Source organism: Anser brachyrhynchus (genome assembly GCF_964034855.1).
Source record: "Anser brachyrhynchus genome assembly, chromosome: 2".
NCBI lineage: Eukaryota > Metazoa > Chordata > Aves > Anseriformes > Anatidae > Anser > Anser brachyrhynchus.
Window position 1 is genome coordinate 137,610,780 of NC_137695.1, and position 21,850 is coordinate 137,632,629.

General features: G+C 53.7%; 1 protein-coding gene across 1 annotated transcript; it reads right to left on the minus strand.

Annotated features, from left to right (window-relative positions):
• Nucleotides 1-6,863: 6,863 nt before the first annotated feature.
• GDF6 (growth differentiation factor 6) lies at nucleotides 6,864-18,747 on the minus strand. Its single transcript, XM_080581298.1, has 2 exons — nucleotides 18,331-18,747; nucleotides 6,864-9,777 (listed from the first exon to the last, which is right to left on the minus strand). The coding sequence occupies exons 1-2, from the start codon at nucleotides 18,656-18,658 to the stop codon at nucleotides 8,885-8,887; spliced, it is 1,221 nt and encodes a 406-aa protein (XP_080437424.1). The 5' UTR covers nucleotides 18,659-18,747; the 3' UTR covers nucleotides 6,864-8,884.
• Between the last annotated feature and the right edge of the window lie 3,103 nt (nucleotides 18,748-21,850).

Consider the following 21,850-nt stretch of genomic DNA (forward strand, 5'->3'; position numbering starts at 1 on the left):
GGAGTCAACTAGAGTACATGGCAGTGTTGTGTGCAGCACATCTACTGGAAAGTTGAGATTACTGTTTTTTGGGAAACTGAGGTTTGGGACTTTTATGGACAGTATTGGTGTTAACAGTAGACCTTGTCTGTTGAATGCACAGAAGCCCATCAGAATTGCACGTTGCTGTCATGCCATAAGCCACTGTCAGTTTTATGGTAGTAACAAGAGTCTCTTCCCAAGCACAGGACTCCACTAGAGTGGGAGCAAACAAAGGGTCTCACCCTGAAGCATTCGGCTGTCTGTATTAAACAGAATGCCTTACATAAAGTTACCAGAGACATTTATTCCACTAACGACATCCCAGCAGGAGGACTGTCCAGTCGAGGTGCCACAATAGGCATTGCAATAAATCCCCTTCTCCCCATTTTAAATTGCAAAATCCAGGCCTGTATTTCCCAAGGGAGTTAATTGCAGATGAGTGCTTAGCAGGATTTTTAGGAGCGCCATGGCATCCATTCTCCTTGTTCTCAGGCAGCTAACGATGAAAAGACCTTAGGTGCTGTGACACTGCAGACAGCTCTCCGTACACTGAGCCCCCAGAAGCCGTGCTGCTTCTTCTTCTGATGGCCAAGAACTGAGTAAGGCCCATCCAGGTAGTCATTTTTGAAAATATTTCTGAGAGCATAGAGAGAAAGAAGGGGAGGAAGGCCTGGTCTGCGAGCCATGAGCTATCCACACTCCCCACTTGTCATGCCCAGATAAAATCACCGGGCCCAACTGTCATTCTTTCAGCAGCCAGCAGAAGACATCAGAAAGTGATCTGCAAGAACATAATCATTCATGTTCTAAAACTGGGCACAGGACTTTGCGTGACTCCTAAACAATCCAAAGCACTACGGAGTATTTCCCATATTTATCATCCCACTTATTTTATCCTGGAATATCCAGGGCAACGGGATCATTTGTTACCTCACATTCAGATTCCATCCCACTAAAAAGACCAGATTCTTTCTGGCCAGATTTTGCATCTTTTTCTTGAGATTATCTTTCCTTAAATGTAATACTTTATACTTCTTTCTACCACATTTGACTGTACTTGTGTCAAACCACCCCTTTAATGTAGCAAGTTCATTTGGAAACCCATTTTCTTAAGTGCTTGAGTTTCATTTCACTCTTATCAGAAAAGAAAATTAGACTAGCTGGATATGATTTGTCTTGGATAAATTCATGTCAGCTGTTTTTATCACATCATCATTCTGCAGTTATGAAGCACACAGTGTTGTTTTTACATTTTTTTTCAGTATTCTTCAATGTATTTGGGATAGCTGAGACAGGCTGGCTGATCTGTAATTCTTGGTAACTCATAATTCTTCCATATTTTTAAATATAATTCTTAGTATTTCAAAAAATGACTGTGGCTGACTCTTTAATTATACCAGAGAAACTGTCATCAGGACTTGACTATGTACATTTAATTCAAATGTCCTTTCATTTTTTTTTTCTGTGGTCTGTGTTTCAGTTCCCTTGCTAGCTCTAGGAGTGTTTAGCCTCTAGTATCAGGCAAGCTCTATTCACAAAGGTGTGTCACACTTCAGCCTGTCCTGTCATTCATCCTTTGTTCATCATCCCCCTGAAGTGATAATCTTTTTTCTTCTTTTTCTCTTATCTATTTTTTCTGTCCCCTTTCACATTTTTTACACTTTAGCCTTTCTCTTCTGCTAGTCATAGAATCATAAAATCATTTATGTTGGAGAAGACCTCTGAGGTCATCAAGGCCAACCATTGACCTAGCACTGCCAAGTCTATCATTAAGCCATGTCCCTGAGCACCACATTGATGTGTCTTTAGAAGACCTCCAGGGATGGTGACTTAACCACTTCCCTGGGCAGCCTGTTCCAATGCTTCACAACACTTTCAGTGAATAAATTTTTCTTAATGTCCAACCTAAGCCTCGCCTAGCACAACTTGAGGCCGTTTCCTCTTGTCCTACCGCTTGTTGCTTGGGAGAAGAAACCAACCCTCACCCCACTAAAGCCTCCTTTGAGGTAATTACAGAGAGCAATATGGTCTCCCCTGAGTCTCCTTTTATCCAGGCTAAACAATCCCAGTTCCTTTTGCCATTCCTCATAGGACTTCTGTTCCAGACCCTTCACCTGCTTCATTGTCTTTCTCTGGACACGTTCCCACACCCCAATGTCCTTCTTGTAGTGAAAGGCCCAAAACTGAACACAGTACTCAAGATGCAACCTCACCAGAGCTGAGTACAGGGGTATAACCCCTTCCCTAGCCCTGCTGGCCACACTGTTTCTGATACAAGCCAGGATGCTGTTGGCCTTCTTGGCCTCCTGAGCACACCCCTGGCTCATATTCAGCCAGATATCGACCAATCCCCTCAGGCCCCTTTCTACTGGGCAGGTTGCCAGCCACTCTTCCCCCGGCCTGTAGCACTGCATGGGGTTGTTGTGCCCCAAGTGCTGGACCTGGCACTTGGCCTTGTTGAACCTCAGTTGGCCTCAACCCATGGGTCCATCCTAACCAGATTTCTCTGCGGGGATCCTACCCTTGAGCAGATCAACACTCCTGCCCAACTTGGAGTCATCTGGGAACTTACTGAAGGTGCACTCGATCCCCTCATCCAGATCATTGATAAAGACATCGAAGAGAACCAGCCCCAGTACTGAGCCCCAGCCCCAATTCTTACACCACTTGCTACTGGCCTCTAAATGGATGTCTTTTTTCACCTTTTGTATAATGCATTTTTGCTGTCAGATAACCAAATGGCCCCTGACTCAAGCACCCTGGTTTCTTTCATCACTGTCCTTGCCAGCAGGATAGCTTCCTATGGGACCTTCAGTATATGAACTTTTACCAAATTGCCTGTTTCTTTCCTTCCTCTCCCCTTTCAGCCCCTCCCTGAAGGACCTTCCCTATCAGTTCCCTGAATGTGTGGAAATCTGCCTTACAGGAGTCATTTGGTCTTGCTCTCCTCCTTTTCCACCAATGCATGAGCTCCAATTGCCTTTGAGCAAGTTCCTCTTCATTAGTCATATCTATCACAACCTTATCTGGCCGTGTCTCCTGTAGCTGCCTCCACACTTTGAAACAGAAAGTTGTCCCAACACATTCCAAAAACTTGAGGAACTGTCTGCGCTCCGCTGCTTTTTGTGGTTTTATTTTTGATTTTTCTTACAACAGATATCTGATTAGATAAAGCCCTTGATTACCACTACCTCATATCCTCAGTACGCTTCTGGTAGTTGCTCAAAAAAGTTGACGTCGACCTCCTCTTCCTCTTTAGGTGATCATTAGTAGAGACATACTGTTCCTCTCTATTTTATCTCCAACAGCTCTGTCTCTCCCCACTTTCTGGCCATGCATTCATAATATGTCAGATAATACTCCTCCCTTTTCTCCTGCCTGTCCTTCCCACACAAATTACACTCTCCACTAATATTAAAGTTCTGCAATTTATTCTGCAGAGTCTGTGTGATGCTGATTAAAGTGTAGCCTTTGTTGTGTCCCAAGACTTCTAGTTCTTCCTGTTTATTCTCCATACTCTTAGCATTAGTGTAAAGACATCTCAGATGTTTGGCAGTTTGCCCTTACATTATCCCTTCTGTCCTTCTATGGCCCTCCTGCAATTTCCCACTTCCACCCCAGAAATGAGTTGTCAACCAGACCTCCAATTTTTGTATTCACCTGAGGTCTCTCCTGCCCACCCAGATGAAAGCCAGTGTCCTTGGATCCTTCTCACTTGTTCTTCCCTAGCACTAAAATTCTGTCACTCTGAAAAATAATGGTATTTTTTCTAATTAAGCAATTGCTCTGCAAGATGGAAATTCCCCTGAGAGTCTTCATAAAGAACAGGGCGGAAAGCTGTTAGTAGGAAAGGGGTCTTGGGGAGATAAAAGTCCCCAGTCTGATTTCAGGCTCCTCATCTCCAGAGAGAGCGTCGACAGCAGATGTAATTAAAACAAACACTAATTTTGCAGCAGCTCGTGGTGGCCCAAATGCTAGCATGTGACCAAATATAGGGGCCCATCAGGCTGAAGGCAGGCAAAACTAGCCCCAGTTAAAGCCTTGGAAGAACCCTTCCTAATTCCCAGCTGTACAATGTACTAAATAATAACGTGTATTCACTGAGATTGGTCAGATCGAGCGGTACTTTGCAGGGCTGTAGTCATCGAGGAATAGGCAGCTGATGAGCACAGCAGGGGTAACACACTGACTCTCCTCCCTCACAATCACGAACAGCTGGAACATCCACAGTTTACAACCGGCCTGACATCGCAAAGCAACAAGCACAAATATTTGGAAATCTAACGGTATAATATAGCTGGATGCTGACAGGAGAACCCCACTCCAGAGGAAAAAACTCCTTCACGGCACATGGCCGCTATGCGAGAGAACAAATTGCACGCTATTGTAACCTACTGTCCTGCTGCCCAGCCTCTGGATGACTGACAGACCTGAACTTCAGTCACTTGGCTTCCCCAAGGCTTCAGATGTGCTTCTGAGGCAAAGGTGGAGAGATTATAAAGGAAGAAGCTGAATTCAATGTCATTGACTCTGTCCCTCTGCTAACATTTGAGGTTAAACTCTGAGGTGTGAAAAATGGACATGCTAATTTTACATATTTCAGTGAACAGACTGAACTCTCATCTACATGGAAATAATGGAGAGGAAGGCTGGAACTATTGGTCATGTGGGGGATGAGGGGGTCCAGCATTTTTCCGCACACACACAAAAAAGAAAGTAAAAATATAGCCCCCCTAAATACATGTAAGAGAGAACTTGGGGTCTATAAAGGGGGAACAGCACTTGCAAAGAAAAGACTTAAGCTCCAAACCATTTCTTTTTTCATTCAAATACTCATTATTTAATTGTTCTGCTGGATAATATCTCTATTTTAGAGAAGTGCATGTCATTTTTTTTGTGTGTTTGAGCAACTCAGCCAGTGGGATGGATGAATTGGGTAACGCTCGCTGATAGGCATCCCACAGCCAGGCAGACTGACCTCAGCTGTCTTCTATCTGCTGGTGTCTGTTCCCACTACTTAATAGATTCTGCTCCCTCTTCTGGCCAGCAACATAATAAAAGAAATCATTTCCCCTTTTCAAACATGATTTTGAGCATGGGGAGTTGAGAAATGGAAAAGAAAATTCATATTACTTTGGCAGGACAAAGAGATCTGAGCTACACATCCACCGAGTTACCATATTTGGATTTCTCTGTAACAAAGGCTTTCAGTATTTGTGGTAAAAGCTGAAAAAATAGTTACTGGTATTTTTGTTCAGCTCGCTGGTTAGCACTTGGGGGGAGAGTGGGACAGGGGCAGAGAGAAAAGACCATCTGTCAGCCCTGCTGTATCCTTACGCTTCTCCTCAGCACTGTGCTTTTTCTCTCAGTTTTTTACAAAAGAATATTGCAGAACTAAAAAAGGAAATGGAGAGAGATTCCGTCTTTAGGAAGAGCAGACTTGCCAAAATGGGCTCAGATGTTACATTAGCTATAGCATCCAAAGGACGTGCTCAACAAGGCCAGCGTTTCCTCTCTTGCAGCAAGTGAAGTCCAAAAGGTTTGTCTCCAAAGCAGATACTGCAGATTCTGAATACTTAGGTATTTTTTTTTCTCATTCTCCTAGGAGATAAAAAATCAGAGACATTTGGTAAAAGGGCTTTCAAACCTTTTCTGGCCATCAGAGACGTCTCCTAAAAACCGGTTAATGTAGGAGAAGGTACAAAGGGCTCTGCAGTGCACATCCAACACAGCAAAATCTTCACTGTTGCTTCTTAAGGACTTCTTTTGAGGAGAGTTCTCCTAGGCCTTCCCCAGCTGGACTTTGTCTGACCAAACTCCCGAGAAGCACACCTGAGGTGCACCAGAAAGGAGAGCTCAGTGACACTGCAGCTTGCTACCAAGCGTGCCACGTACAGGCTTGCAACAGAAGCCATACTGGGCTTCACGCTGAAAGGAAACTGCATGAAAAACACGGTGTTAACCAAAGCACGGTCTGTACACCTGATGCAGTTGTGCTCCCTGGTCAGTGAAATCAAGAGGTGATTCATTCAGCCTTCAATCAATTTGCTATCTGTGAATTTTGTAAAATCTTGGCTTTTTACATTGTGTTCATTTCCAGTTTACAGCACCCGACGTGTCTTGATTACCTTTGCCCAGAGAGCGCGTTCCAGCCTGTTGGGTTGTGGATTTTCTGTGTCGTTTTTCCATTGCTTTCCTCCATAATGAGAGCAGGAGCTTGGTCCATAGATCAAGGAGGTGGGAGCAGCCACCAAAATCCATGCCAGCCGGAATACCACTTTAAACCCAGCTTTAAAACCAAAGCTCTTTTTAAAGCTGCTATTCCCAAATCTACTATTAGTCATGAATTTGAAGCACTAGTAAATACTAAAGAGAAATATTCCTCTGAAAGTTGTACCGACACTAAGGCTGGACTCTTCTGCAGGTCTCTCAGCTGCTGCTGTTCAGACGCCCAGGCCCAGTCCTGCAGCCCTTTGTTCAAGCACCAGTCCAAGCAGGAGGTTTGCCAGAGAAAAGCATGCAAGATCAGATCTTGTGATCTGGTAGCAATTCCACTTTATATGAAAAGAACCTTGTTTTCAAACACGTTCCACGGTTGCCGCAAGGTAAGCAGCTCTTGCAGGTCTAGGGCATGTAAGATGAGGCTTTTTTGGGGTGTTTTGTTTTGTGATGGGGTCTCAGACCCCCCCGGGCTTCCTGCACTCGAGAGCACCCCGTCCTCTGCACACATTGTCATGAGAGAGGACGGGACTTCTCTTACTGAAACAACTACTCAGTGAATAGTTCTTCATTATCTACGAGATAACCAGGAAAGATTTAATAAATATATTACCCATTGCATCAAAAAAATAAATATCATTTATAAAACATTCATTATCTTTTGCTCATCGTCATAATACAGTGTATATACACGTGCCCAGTACAGATGAGATTTACAAACGGTTGCCTGAATTTTTCCACTTCATGCATTCTCCCACTTACAGTACCGTAAATCACCGCATCAAATGCATAAAATCATAATGCAGCTTCTTGCAAATTTCTGCCACCAGTACATACCAAAGATCTTGTGAGAGTACAAAAAGTCTTCGAATAGGAAGAATGGCTTTAGGTAAGTCTTAAAGTGGCACTTGCTCCAACTCAGCTCTGCAGCATTTTAGCACTGGAGCCAACATTTGAGAGCTCAGATCTGCTTAACCAAAATAATAGAACATATAAAAGCAAGCTGACTTTTTGGAAAAAAAAAAGTTTAATAATACAGTAATAGTTGTAGTATCGTCCAGTAAAGGTGTATTGTAAAAATGTTCTGAATATTAATTTACCTCAGATAACTTTAGAGTTGTAAATACTTGCATTATAGTGAGGTAGACAGTAAAAAAAAAAAAAAAAAAAAGTCTTTTCTCCATTATTAGCACAGAATTAAAATCTTGTAATAATATTTTAAGGAAATGATAATGTTAAGTAAGAATGAAATATTTGATTAATGCTTAATTCTGTACAACTCAAATATAAACTTTTAAAAATATTAGAAATTATAACATTTCGAGTGCATATAATGTTTTGTACATTAAAAAAAAAAAAAAGAAATGCCTGTTGTTCATCTCCATTTTGCACTTTTCAGTCTGTTTAAATAAACGAATATTTACAACTTTTATATGAACAACAGCGCATCCCAGGCAAAATGTGCATTTTAAATTATTGCTCCTGGTCGAGTCTTTTTACTAGCATTTTATATTATTATTCTCTTCTCTCTCTTTTTTATTTTTTTTTCCTTTTTCCACCCATTTGTAGCTCTGCGACACCGGAGAAGCTAACGACTCCGGCCATCGGTGGGGGAAAGCCTGAGCCTACAAACAGTTGCATCAGGAAAAGGGCTCGGCACGCCTCCAAGTGCGCTTTCCTCGGGTGAAGCTGAGCCCAAAGGTGGGAAGGGACCAGCAAGCGGACATAAATGCCTTTTCCAGCGCCACTTGTGCGTGTAATACTGCTGCAGGTTGCCGGAGCCCCCGAGCTGGGGCTGCCCAGGGATCCGGAGCTGCCCAGGGATCCGTCCCCGCGTTGCTGCACTTGGTCGTGAAATCCGAGGGAGTTTTCCTTTCCCCTTCACCCCGCTTGTGCTTTCTGTAACACTTCGCTCTTTTCACAGTTTTTTTTTCATTGCTGTCTTAAAATATAACCTAACTGGTAATTACAATCTTGAGCAATTCTTTTTTTTTTTTTCTTTCTTTCTTTCTTTTTTTTTTTTTTCCTCGAGGGGGAGGGAGAAGGGGGAGGCTATTTGTGGCCGGTAATCTTGCAGGAATGTGAAAGAGAGAGGGCAGAAATGAAATAGCCCTTTTCAGAGGAACTTCAGAGACGGGGCTCGGTCCGCTCCCTCTCCCTCCCCCGGTTATTTTTTTTTTTTTTGTACTTGGGGAATTGCCTTCACCTTCGGAGGGAGGGGAGATGGCCAGATAAAGCCCGGGGGTGGGGGGGAGGCACGGGAAGGGAGACCCGGTGGGGCGCTAGGAGGAGGAGGAGGAGGAGGAGGAATTGGAGGAGGAGAGGAGGAGGAGGAGAGGAGGAGGAGGAGGAGAGGAGGAAGAGGAGAGGAGGAGGAGGAGAGGAGGAGGAGGAGGAGGTGAGGAGGAGGAGGAAGAAGATAAGGAGGGGAGGAGGAAGAAGAGGAGGAGGAGGAGGAAGAAGAGGAGGAGGAAGGGAATAGGAGGAGGAGGAGGAGGAAGGGAAGAGGGGGACCATCGTCCTCCCCGCGGCTCCCGGCTCGCCGCCGCCCCCCTCCTCGCCCTTCCTCGCTCTTCGTCCGACGTCTTCCTCGCCCTCCGCCGCCAGGCGCAGCCCCGGCCCCCCGCCGAGGGGCGCCCGCCCGCTACCTGCAGCCGCACGACTCGACCACCATGTCCTCGTACTGCTTGTACACCACGTTGTTGCCCGCGTCGATGTAGAGGATGCTGATGGGAGTCAATTTGGTGGGCACGCAGCAGCTGGGCGGCGTGGAGCCGGGGTCCATGGAGTTCATCAGGGTCTGGATGATGGCGTGGTTGGTGGGCTCCAGGTGGGAGCGCAGCGGGAAGTCGCACACCCCCTCGCAGTGGTACGCCTCGTACTCCAGGGGGGCGATGATCCAGTCGTCCCAGCCCAGCTCCTTGAAGTTGACGTGCAGCGGCTTCTTGCTGCAGCGCAGCCTCGCCTTCTTGCCGTGCCTCTTGCCGTGCCGGCTGGCCGAGGCGGTGCGGCGCTGACGGGGCGGCCGGCGGCCGGCGGGGGGAGGAGGAGGAGGAGGGGGCGGCGGCGGAGGAGCCCCCAGCTCTGCCCGCAGCTCCCCGAGGAGGCTCCGCCGCCGGGAGCGGGTGAAGACCACCAGCAGCGCCCTCTCCTGAGGCGGCCTCGTCCCCCTGCCGAAGCCCAGGCCGCGCAGGTCCAGCCAGCGGCGGGGCGGAGGGGAGCCGCGGCCGGGCGAGGCGCGGAGCTCCAGGCAGAGCTGCCGTCGGGGCCGCTCCCCCCGCAGGCCCTGGCGCACGTCGAACACCTCCCAGCCGCCCGGCCGGGCCTCCAGGCTGCGGGAGCCCAGCGGCAGAGGGGAGAGGCAGGGGAAGAGCTGCAGGACGGGGGCGGCCGGAGGGGGCGGAGGGGGCGGCGGGCGGCCGCGGGGGGGGCGGCGGAACAGGCGCAGCTCGGCCCCCACCAGCTCCTCCTTGTCCGAGAGGGTGGACACGTCGAACAGGTACTTCTGGCGCCTCAGGGGAGCGGGAGAGAGGTCGTCTGCGGGGGGGAGAAAAGAGAATTGAAAGGGAGTGCTCGGGGAGGGTGAGCTGAGGGGGGTACGGGGATGGGGAGGGAGGGAGGGCAGGGCGCCCCCAAAACCACCCCGGAGGGACCCCTGGGCCTGAGGTGGGGTCGGGGGGCAGAGGGATGGGGATGGGGATGGGGATGGGGATGGGGATGGGGATGGGGATGGGGATGGGGATGGGGATGGGGATGGGCAGGGAAGAAAGAGAAGAGAAGAGAAAGAAGAAGAGAAGAGAAGAGAAGAGAAGAGAAGAGAAGAGAAGAGAAGAGAAGAGAAGAGAAGAGAAGAGAAGAGAAGAGAAGAGAAGAGAAGAGAAGAGAAGAGAAGAGAAGAGAAGAGAAGAGAAGAGAAGAGAAGAGAAGAGAAGAGAAGAGAAGAGAAGAGAAGAGAAGAGAAGAGAAGAGAAGAGAAGAGAAGAGAAGAGAAGAGAAGAGAAGAGAAGAGAAGAGAAGAGAAGAGAGAAGAGGAGGAACCGCACCAGACAGGAGATCCCATTCCCACACCAGAGGCAGCACATGGCAGCCCCTACTCACGCATGGCCTTGGCCAATCAGCCCAGCCAGCATCCACAGTGTGCTTGGATACATATATACATATGTACATATATACTTATATGTTCTTCTTCAAGAGAAAAAAAATAGACTTCTTTTTTGACACATGGGTGTACAAAATGCAGCACAGAAAGCAAACCAGATTCCCCTGAGCTGCTTTCCAATAAAATGTTTACAGCCCAGCAAATACAAAAATTCCCAAAGCCCCCGGGTTTCCCCAGAAGCTAGTAAAGCTTGTGTATATTTCAATAGTAAAAGTGTCACTGGAGCCTCTGTTCAGCAGCCCCTCGCCGCTTTTCTAAACCCAGCCTGCTCCAGAGGCCGAAAGGGAGCCTAAAGAAATATACAGCCCCTGTTATTTATTGATACCAAAGGTCATCGCTATTCCTAATCAGTGTATTTCACAACCTCGGCTCTACTTGACAGGTCTGGGGGAACCTCCGGGGGGGGGGGGGGGGGGGGGGGCAGGAGGGACAACGGGATGATTTATGGAAACCAAGACCTTCAGGCATGCCACAGCGATGTAAAAATGAGTGCGGCTCAGCACGCAGGCCAGCAGCGCGGATTTACGCACCGGAGAGTCGCGGTGCGTGGCTGCGCGTTCCCACAGCCACCGAGAGGGAAGAGATGGAGTGTGGGGGCTCCGGTGGGGATGGTGGGGAAGAAACCTGCCCCAGTGGCTGCCCCGGGGAGAGAAAGCCCTCTCGGGGGGATCCCGGGGGGGGACTGTGAGAAACAACCCCCGAAAGATGGGGATGTCCTAGGTGATGGCAACAGCTTCTCTATAGACCCGAAAAAAAAAAAAAAAAAAAAGATAGGTAAAAACGGCCCTGGGGAGCGGCGCAGAGGGGGGTCAGCCAGAAGGGGGTGTGCACCCCGAGGGCACGACCCAATCCCCCAAACCCCTCTCCTCCTCCTCCTCCTCCTCGCCTGTCGCCCCCCCAGCGCTGCCTGCGCGCACACGGCCGGGGGCACCTGGTGGGCGCAGCGGGGGCTCCTGGCATCGCCGGGCTGCGGCGAAGCTTTCCGCCTCCTCCCCTTCCCCAGCGACCCCCAGGGACGCAGAGCAGCCCCTTAACCCTGCCCCCACCGCCGGGGTTAGGATGCGGCCCCCTTACCCCTGCCCTCAGCCCCCGGCTTTAGGACCGGCCACGGCTCCATCTCTGCTGGGGGGCGGGGGGGGGGTGGCAAGTTTGGTTCCCGAGGGAGATGCTCGCCCTCTTCGGCACTCCACTTTCGGCATGGGCTGGAGGGGGGAGCGAGGGGCTGCTTCCAGCCCCGTGTCCCTCCGGAGCCAAATCTCCTCCCCCAGCCCTTTCTCGGGGGAGGGCACAGGTGGCAGCGCGGCGCGGCCCCGCCGGGGGTGCGGGTTAGGCGGCAGGGAAACGGGGGGACAAGTTCCCCGCGGGTCCCTGCTGCAGGGGTTGCGAAGGCTCTGCAGACCCTTTTGGGGGGGGCAAGGGGGCAGCCAGCTCCGCTCTGCGGCCCCCAGAGTTTGCCCCGGGGAGGGGTGGCCGTGCAAAACGCGCTCTCCACCGGCACCCTCCCAGGCCGCAGCCTGGCGGGGCTGGGGCACGGCGGTGGCCCGTCGTGTGGCACGACACGCTGGGGACACGGCCACCGGGAGCAGGAAGGTGGCCCCGGGCGAGCGGGGCCGCGAGCCGGGCTCCGGCGGCAGCAGCTCCGCGGTGGAAAAGTCCCGCTGGTTGCGGCGGTTCCCGGCTCTTCTGTCAGCGAGGGGCAGGGATCCCGGTTGTTTCAAACAAGCGGCTTCGGATCCGATCAGATAAACGCTATTTATTCGCTCTCGTAACCTAATAATTCCAGATGAATACATAATCCTAACCCGGGACTGGCTCGCTCCCAGTGCGGTCGAGAGGGTGGGAAAAAAAAAAAAAAAAAGAGGAGGAAAAGAAAAAAAAAAGTACGGAAAAAAAAAGTCAGGGAGAGAAAGCGGCACCTCGGGAGCCTCCAGAAGCAGGGCAGGGGTGGCTCTGCTTTGGGGACCTTTGTTCCGGCACACAGGACAAGGAAGGCGAGGGGACACCCGGGCTGTCCCCATCCCTTTGTGCGACCCGGGACTCGGCATCTCCGGGTTTCCCCCGAAGCAGAGAAGGGTTTGGGGTGAACCCCGTGGTTTCTACCACCCTGCTCAAAGCTCTGCCTTTTTCTCGGGCCAGCTGAGGCTGTCCCTATTGTTATTCCTGTTCCTGAATTATTTGGAGAGAGCCGGGCAGGGGAAAGCACACATCGCTGCAAACGCCCCGAGGGGCTGTGTTTATGCTCGCAGCGTTAATTTAGACGAATGTTAGCTACGTAAGGGGCATTAGCCTTATTTCCACTCGCCGTTGTTTATTTTTGCAGGCCAAGATAAAATATTGGGGGCGGGCAGGGGGGGAGAGAGAAAGGAGCAGGCTACGCCGGATTTAAGCGTGTGCCACCGGCGGGGGACGGAGCAGAGCCCTCCCCAGGGCTTCGGGACAAGGACAGGGGCAGGGACAGGGGCAGGGGTCGGGGGGGCTGTGCCGAGCCCCCTGCCCGCCCCTTCCCCGGCTTCGCCCCGCTTGGCGGTGCCGGCGGCTCTGCCGTCCCCGCGGCGAAACCCCTTTCGTGGCCGCGACGTTTCCTTTAGTTCCCCGTGGGAAGCACCTCGGGCTTCCCGGCTCCTCTTTGTCGCAGGCAGCCCGGCCTTTGAGGCGAGCCGGGGGTTAAGGAAGGCTACACCGAGTTTCCCTTTTCATGGCAGATCAGGTACCGGGCTGCCGGCCAATACATCAGGGCTCGGATCTGAACTTTACATCACTGCAAATTATACCCAAAACCGCATTCGAGAAGAATTTTCCCCCGTTCCCGAATTCTCTTTCGAGCCGTATTTAAACTCGCAAACCAAAAGCACATTCGCAGTTTTAAAAGACCCCTCGCAGCCGCTCGCTGGAAATTAAAGCCCGGGTAATTGGGACGGGCTGCCCCTTGCCTGCGGAGTCGCAGCGCTGACAGGTATTTGCCTTCGGAGCCCTGCGAACAAGGGGCTGCCTCCCCACGTGTGGTATTTCCCCGGCTCTCAAGTCCTCGGCTCCGATCGTTTGGTTTGTTTTTTTTTTTGTTACACCGGCTTGAGGAGATCGAAACGTTTCGTTCGCCCGGCTGGCGAGTTACAGGGGGAAGACGGACGAATTCCTCGGGCGAGTTCCCAAATCTACCCAAAGCCGAGCAAACCACCGTGTGGGTGTGGGGGGGCTGTTTCCAGCCCCAAAACGCGGCGGGGAGGCACACGGCTGCAACCTACCTTCCATCCCCGGCTCGCAGCATCCGTGCCGGCAAGGCTGCCCCGGGATGGGCAGCGGCAGCCCGGGTCCCCGGCTCGGTTTCGCCGCTTCCCAGCAGCCGGTCCCGGTCCCCGAGAGCTCCGGAGGGGGCTCCGGGGGGCTCCGGGGAGGCTCCGGGGAGGCTCCGGGGTGCTCCGGGCTCCGGGTCTGCCCGCCCCGCCGCGGGAGATGGGCTGGGGAGGAGAGGGGCTTCCCCGGGGGGGCTCTGCCTGCCGTAAGAGACACCAACACCCCCCCCGTCTGCCACCGTTTCGCCCCCCGAAATATTTCGATCGACGAGAAATCACGGCGTCTTCCTGCCCCTCCCGGCTTCGTTCGCGTCGCCGAAACGGGACCGAATATCCCCGGGGCTCGGAGCTAAGAAAAGCAGCGAGGGGACGCTTCGGAGGATTATTTCTGGGCTGGAAGAGCCGGGATGCAGGGAAGAAAAAAAAAATCCAAACAATATCCAGATCTGCCCACAACTAGCAAGGGCTGAAACTTCCCCTCTCGCTCGGAAACCGCATTTCAGGCACACAACGACTCCCGATCGCAGCCTGCCGCGAAATCTCCAGCGCAAGGGAACGAGCATTTCTCCGACCAGCTGCTTTTTTTCTCCAGGACTGCGAAGGGAGGAGGAGAACGAGTACGGCGAGGCTGCGGGCTGGGGGCTCAGCCGCTGCCCGGGCTTGGCCCGGGGCTGCTCCGGGCTTTCTCGCCTCCCGGTTCCCGGTTGGGGTCAGCCCAGCCCTGGGCGCTGGAAATTGGGCAGCCCCAAAGCGGAGAGCTCGATCCCACCGTTCTCAAAATAATAATGATTAAAAAAAAATAAAAATCATCGTAATAATCATCATAATAATAAAAGGGGGCCTCCTAGCAAGCCCTGCCGGGGGATTTCTGGATTAAAAATAATGATAATAAAATAAAATAAAAATCGGTTGTAGGATGGGGCTCGAAATGAGCATCCTGACACGCTCGAGCCCCCACTACCCCTTAGCCGAGCGACCCCGCAGCGCTACCTGTGCCGCGGGCGCTGCGCGTCCCCGCTCCGCCTCTGCCCGCGGAGGATTCCCGAAAGAAAACGAACGCAAACTAAGGAAAAAAAAAAAAAAAAAAGGGAAAAAAATCATCGAAAAAAAACCCACATTTTTCACCCAGTTTGCTCCGGTAACGGCTTTAGCGCTCGCTCCTCGCCCGGGCGCACGGCTGGGCTTGGAAGCGGCTGCTCGCTGCCTCGCCGCGGCCGTCTGGTGTGCATTAGTGTTTTTATAAGGGGCTCAAACAAATCGAATACAAGGTCACCAAATAATTAACAGTTGCGAATTCCCTCCTTCCCCATTAAAATACTTCCCCGCTTATATTTCATTTTCCTCCTGCCAACGACAACACTGCCTGGGCAAAAGGCGCTGCGCGGATTGCACTGCGGCGCAGCTCTCGGTCCGCCCAGAAACCCGCTGTTTTGCATCAACATGTTGCACCAGAGGAACTCCGAGAGGGATTTACGCTCTTTCCTTCTGCCCCACGAACAGCCGGACCACCTCCAGCCCCTGCCCGGGGGCTCTCCCCTTCCTCCTCGCCCCCCTCGCTACCCTAAGGGCAGCGCACCCCAAGCCCATCCGATGGAGACGGCGGAGGAAAAAGGGAGGAAAAAAGGGGACGAGCTCACGTTGCCGTCTCCCCGTCCCTGCCGGGCGAAAATCCCGCTGCTCCGGGAGCCTTTCGGCCCCAAAAAGGGGGAGGCGAGACGAAACCCCGGCAGCCCCCCCCCCCCCCCACCACCCGTGGGTGCCGCTCCTCCAGGGACACCCCGCTGAAAATCGCGCATCCCTCGCACGATTTAGTTTTCGGTTTGTTCCGAGCCATGCCGCCGTTCGTGCTCCTTGTGGCTTTGCTTGTTTAGGGGCTGCCTTATCCAGCTCCCTCCCGCTTTCCTTATTTTTTTTTCCTTTTTTTTTTTTTTTTTTTCCTGCCTGGTGGAGCCCTTGCAGCTCCTAATTGTCCTGCCTTGCCGTGGAGCGCCAATGCTGGGGGTCCTGAGGCCAGCGAGAGCACCATCTGCGTTTTAATGAGTTACTTCATGTGCCAACAGTAATTTTCCTACATTCAGCTAGGTCCTGTCTGATCTTGCGACCGTAACAAGGGGGAGCGAGTGGGGGGCGGGAGGGGGTGGAGAAGGGGGAATCGCAAATCCTTCCCCCCACACTTTCTGCACTCTTTCTATCGCTAGGAAAAAAAAATGCATATATATATATATATATGTACGTATATATGGCAGTGGTGTGGCTCTCGAGCTAGCCTGAAAGGGATCCTATTAGCTCCAGGGGGAAGGAAAGAAAGAAGCCGAGAGCAGGGTGCGATGGCTGGGGCCGGGCCGGGCCGTCCTGGGGTGCAAACCCCATCGGGGAGCGATGCTGTGCGGCCAAAACCGCCCCCTTATTCCGCTACAGTCCCCCCAAACCCTGCCGACAAGGTAGAGCCACGGCCGTAGGTAAAGCTCAGCCCGTTTAATTGGGTCCATTTGGGCGGCTATACTGTCTGCAAATGAATCGACAGCAAGTTCCCCCCCCCCCCCCCCCCCCCCCGCCCCGCTTTCCCCGAGCAAAGGCTGCTCATCAGCAGCACCACCGCAGCTCGCCAATTAAGCGGGCTAGGAGCCCACGGGGAGGTGGGCAGTAAACCAGCTCCCACTTCAGAGGAACGGAAGCTTCTCTTGAAGTTTTTTTGGTGATGTGCCATTGGCTGGTCCGCTTCATTACGGGAGACTAGACAATATTTGATATGTTATGACATGAACACTCAATTAGATCACTGAGTTGAAATACTCCAATCAGTGGCTTGATGCTAAGCAACCCTCCGAAGGTCCAGCAGAAGGTCACAGCCCGTGACACATCAAATCAAAATCAATGGGGGAAAAGTGAGGCTTTCCCTTAATCAAACCGGGACTTCTGTTAGCAAATCACTTCCCCCGGAGTACAATCTCCCATGCAGCAAGATGAGCTAAATTTGTTAAATTAACTGTCTTTCTTCGGCTTAGCAAGAATAGGATGATCTCGATTATCTCCCCCGATTTTCCTGCGGGGGAAAAGCGGCCGAGGCCGTTCTTTTAAGGCTGAGCTTTCGAAACCCTGTGCCTGGAAAGTCCCCCACCCGCACCCCCTTTTTTAAAAGACCTTCATGGGGCGAAGGCAGAAAGCAAAACCCTCCTGTCCCCTGCCCCTTGTCCCTTGTCCCCTGTCCCTAGGAGCCGTCTGGGCACCGCGGGGGCACCGACCCGCGCCCCCAGCCCCGACGGCGCCCCCGGCCCCGGCACCCAAGGGGCGCAGAGGGACACCCAAGCCCCCGAGCCGGGTGGGGGGGACACACGGGGACAAGGACGGGGGCCAGAGCTGGCCCCTGCAGGGGGTGTAGGGGAGGAGAGGCTGAAGGCTCGCAGAGGGATCCGGGTTGGTTTTGGGGCTGCGCGGCCGCTGCAGCTCCGGGGAGCCGTGGGGTTTGCGCGGTGCCGTGTTTTGTCGCCAAAATCGAGGGGTCCCGGCGAGTCCCGGGGGATCCCGGGAGGGGGCTGCGGGGTCTTCAAGCGGGGGGGAAGGAAAAGACGCGCAACCTTCGTTAAGAACCTCTTAATGAGTCTATCATTAACGGCCCGCAAACCGGCACAATGCGAATTAATAAATACCTAAATAAATCAATAGCTATCCGGGGGGCATTTTGAGGGAAGGGAATTTCTGTTTTCCCCTGGACCCGCACGCAACCTGCGCCCTCTGCCCTGAGTCCGAGCTATAAAAGAGCGAGGGGAAAGCCGAGCGAGCCCCCCCCCCCCGGGGCTGCGGGTCGCGGAGGGGTCCCGGGGGGCCAGCGGCATCTCTGCTGCCTTGGGGACAGCGGGGTCAAGGCCTGGGACCCTGCTGTCCCCGTCCTACCTGTGCCTCTCCCTCCTCCGGGCTCCCCCCGAGGAGCGCAGCCCCTGCCCCGAGGGAGCCGAGGGCCGGGTCCTCCTCATCCACGGCCACCCCCGGGGCTGTCCCCACATCCAGGACTTTTAAAGCAAGCGGGATGCGGCCCCAAACAGGCGGCAGCCCGCAGCTGAGCCCCGCTCCGCCCCCCCCCCGTCGGGGCACGTCGGGGCCCGGCGCTACCTGGGCTCGGAGCGGCCCCGGCCAAACGCCGCAGCCCGGCCCCGGCGCTTCCCGGTGCTCTCGCAGGTAAATCCCGATAAAGCAGGGCGGCTTTAGGCAGCGAGTGTTTGCCCTCGGTCAGTTTGAACTTTCTATTTGCCTTAGAGCTGAAGCGATAAGGGAGAGATCTTTTCTTTGGCAGAAGGAAATAAACCAGAAGAGCTTTTTCTTTTCTTTTTTTTTTCTTTCATTTTTTTTTCCAAGGTTGCATTTACACCCGTGCTTCGCCTGCAGATCGGGGGCTGCTTTCTCCCTGCCCCCGAGCCGATCTGGGGACGACCACGCGTGGGTCCCGCACGCAGCTCCGGGATTCGCGCTGCGGGCCACTTTGCTTTAAAATAAATGCACGAGTTCCCCAAAGACACCGAGAGGAAGGAAAATAAAAAGAAGGAAAGGAAAGAAGAAGAAGAAGAAGAAAAAAAAAAACCTAACCCAAAAAATAAAGCACGCTGCGGGGAGATGGGGGGGTGTGTGTGGGGGGGGGTCGGCGCTTACCTTGTCCCCTATCCACGAAACTAGTGATGGTGTTGGCGGACTTGGAGGACTGGAAAAAGCTGGCGTTGATGCCCAGCTTCTCGGCGATGGAGTAGGTCCTGAAGAGGGACAGCATGTACTCGTGGGGCTCCGCCCTGGGGGGCGCCCGGCCCCCGGGCTGTCCCCCCTGCCTCTGCCGGCTCTCCCGGGGGGACCGCGGCGCCCTGCGGCCCCTGCCGCCCTTGGCGAGCTCCTCGGCGGCGGGGAGGGAGGCCGGGAGGCAGCACGGTAAATCCCAGAGGAGGCCGGCGAGCAAGGCGGCGGAGAGCAGGGCCCGGCTCGCATTCATAGCGATCGCGGCGGGGCGGCGGCCCGACGTGAGGCTCCGGCGGCCCGACGTGCGGCGGGGACTGCGCGGCGGAGCGGCGCCGAGCGGGGAACTGCACCCGGGCGGGCCCGGCCCGGCTCGGCCCGCCCCGCCCCGCCGCCGCCCGGACCGCCCCGCCGCCCCCGGACCGCCCCGTGGGGCGGGCTGGGTGCCCGAGCCGGCCGGCGGCGGGGGGCCAAGGGAGGGCCGAGGAGGGCGAAGGGGGGAGAAGGGTGCTCGGTGGGGTCGGGGAGGGGAAGGGGAGACGCGGGGAGAGGGGAGGGGAGGGCTGATGGGGAGCCCCACGGGGTGCGGGGCACCTGCGGGGCCGGGGGGGGGGCGGCTCAGAGCCAGCCCCGGGTCACGTCGCAAGTGACAGTCCCGGCTACCTGAAAGGAGGTGTGGGGAGCTGGGGTCGGCCTCTTCTCATAGATAACTGGTGATAGGACTAGAGGGAATGGCCTCACGTTGCGCCAGGGGAGGTTCAGGCTGGAAATGGGGAGACATTTCTTCTCAGAGAGAGCAGTCAGGCACTGGGACGGGTTGCCCAGGGAGGTGGTGGAGTCACCGTCCCTGGGGGTGTTCAAGGAAAGGCTGGACGTGGTGCTTGGGGACACGGTTCAGTGGGAGACATTGGTGGCAGGGGGGTGGTTGGACCAGGTGGTCTTGGAGGGCTTTTCCAACCCTAATGATTCTGTGATTCTGTCTTTCTCTTAAAATCTGCCTGAGAGGAACCACCCCAAGAGGAGCAGGGTGCCGGGCTGGGGCCCAGGAATGGCAGCACTGGACCTGCACCACCTGCAGGATCAGCGGGGCAGCCGGGGCAGCCTGCTCCCAGCAGGGCCCACCCAGGTCCCTCCTGCACTGTCGGAAGGGTTCACCCACCCAGATCCATGTGGCTTTTCAGAAAATTGCGTCCCCTGTTGTAAGACTTGTCTATCCAAATGATTACATCCAATCACCTCTGTGGTTCACAGCCCTGGACAAAGAGGACAAATTTGCACAATCCCGTCTCTCCTGCTCCCTCCTTGCTTCTTCCCAGCTTCTCCTTGTTATCCTGCCCGAACCATAGCACTCTTTCTGCACGCAGCCACAAGCCATCCTCCTCTGCTTCCCCACGTTGCTCTGCCCTGTGCTGAGCTCCCCTGTTCTCCTCTCCTCATCTTCCCCCGCTGTCCTCTTCCCCATTTCTTCCATGAGGACGGTGAGGGGGGCACTCAAAGCCAACGAGGGGCTTGGGTCCCAAGTCACCAAGACATCTCCACCAGGGAACAAGACCACGCTGGGGCAGCCCCACGCGATGCTGAGCGGGCTCCCTGGGCTGGTGCTGGTCCGTGCCAGCCAGCGCTTTCCCAGCCAGCTCCCAGGCTTGCTCCAAGCTGTGGCTTTTGCCGGGGGCTGCCCCCAGCCAGCACTCTGGATGGGATCATGTGGATGTGGGACACGCCATATCACTTGGATTAGAGAGGGCCAGCCCTTGGCTTGGCTTCTTTCTTGTCTTTCACTTCTCATGCCCATCCCCTGGCTTCACGTCCCCCCTCGTGTTCGTTCCCTTCCCTTTTATCTGCTGCTTTCTGCTCCCCTCCCCTCAGCCCTGCTGCTCCGGTGCCTCACTTTTGTTCCTTCTGCTCCCCTTTGCCGTTCTCATCCTTTCTACTCCATGCTGAGCATTTGGGCTATTTTTTCTTGCCATGACCCACTTTCTGCTGGAGCCTTATCACTCCTTCTTTTTTGTTTCCTCCTGCCCCTTTTGTGCCCTCCTCACCCTTTCCACGCTCCTTTCTGCTATCTCCCATCAGCTGCCCAGCTCCAGTTTCTTCTCTGCCAACTTCTGCCCAACCTGAGTCCCCCGGGGCCCATTCTTTTCTGTCGTGCTGCATTTCATTGTCCTATTTTCCCTTTTCTGATATTGTTCTGCTTCCCACATCCCCTCCTTGTGGTGCCCAGCACTGCTGCTACTGCACTGCTGCCCTTTCCCACTCCCACCCCGCTGTTTTCCAGGGTCCCCCTGCAGCTCCCCACGTGCCTGTTCCCTTCCTCCCTTTGTCTCTCAGTCCCTCTCTCCTCTTCCCTCTTTGTTCTCTGCTTTTCCCTCCACTGGCCTTCTTTCCTCCCGAGGGAAGGTGGTTTCATACTAATGCAGAGCTGCAAGGGTCGAGTGGTCCCGAGAGCACCTCTCATCCCGCTGACTTCATTTCTACCTGCTGCTTTCGCGCTTTTTATGCACGCTCTAAAATCGACTCAGACGGCTGCTCTCCACCCCCATTTGTGTATCATGGGCCCGATTCGAAGTCCCTTGCACTCAACGGGGGTCTTTCCATGGCTCGGGTCACCTCTCGGTGCTCGGGCTGTCGTTACTCCCGCACACCGGGGCACACCCGACAGCGTAAGCAGGTAGCAGAAACAGCAGCATTACCCAACCCGTGCTGCCCCTCGGTCTGTTTATGGCAGCGTCAGGCCCCGTCCTATTGACATGACCGAAGACAATGCCATTGTTCAAGAGCATGCAGTTAATTGTCACGACAGCGAGCTAAGTGAACGACGGAGCGCAAGGAACTGAGAAGACGCGGCGTGCCGCGGTCCCATCGGCGCGAGGGACTTGCAAGTCCCCAAATGCCCGGAGAAGTTTGGGGTCATACTGGGGAGGAGAAAATTGGGAGGCTCAGGGCCCACGAACCAAGGTGGCGGCCCCGGGGCTTGCGGCTCGGCACACGGCACGATGCCGGCAGCAGCAACAATGAGAGCAGGGAAAAAAAGAATAGCCGCGGCCAGAAAAGAATAATAGCATTTTTATTTTTTTTAAAATGGTTTCCTTTCCGGTTTTCTCAACAATAAAAGTTGGACGGATTTCAGGTTATAATTGCATTATAAATATTTTGTAACAATTTTCTGTTTGATATACATTTCTCCAAGCTGAAGCAATTTGGGGAAGCTTTCTAAACCGCAGTTTTAAAAGCTGTTTCCTGAATTTCCTTGCACAAGGACACACAATTTTCACATGTTTCGAATTTCTTGCTTTCTGTCAATTTTTCTATTCTGGAAAAAAGAATCACCAGAGGCAAAATCTGAAAACCAGGAGACGGCTAAAAGCAAATACATTTTTTTTTTCCCCCTGGAAACTTAATGGAAATTTCTCTTGTTATTATCACAAAAGGAGCAGCATTGTTTGGGGCT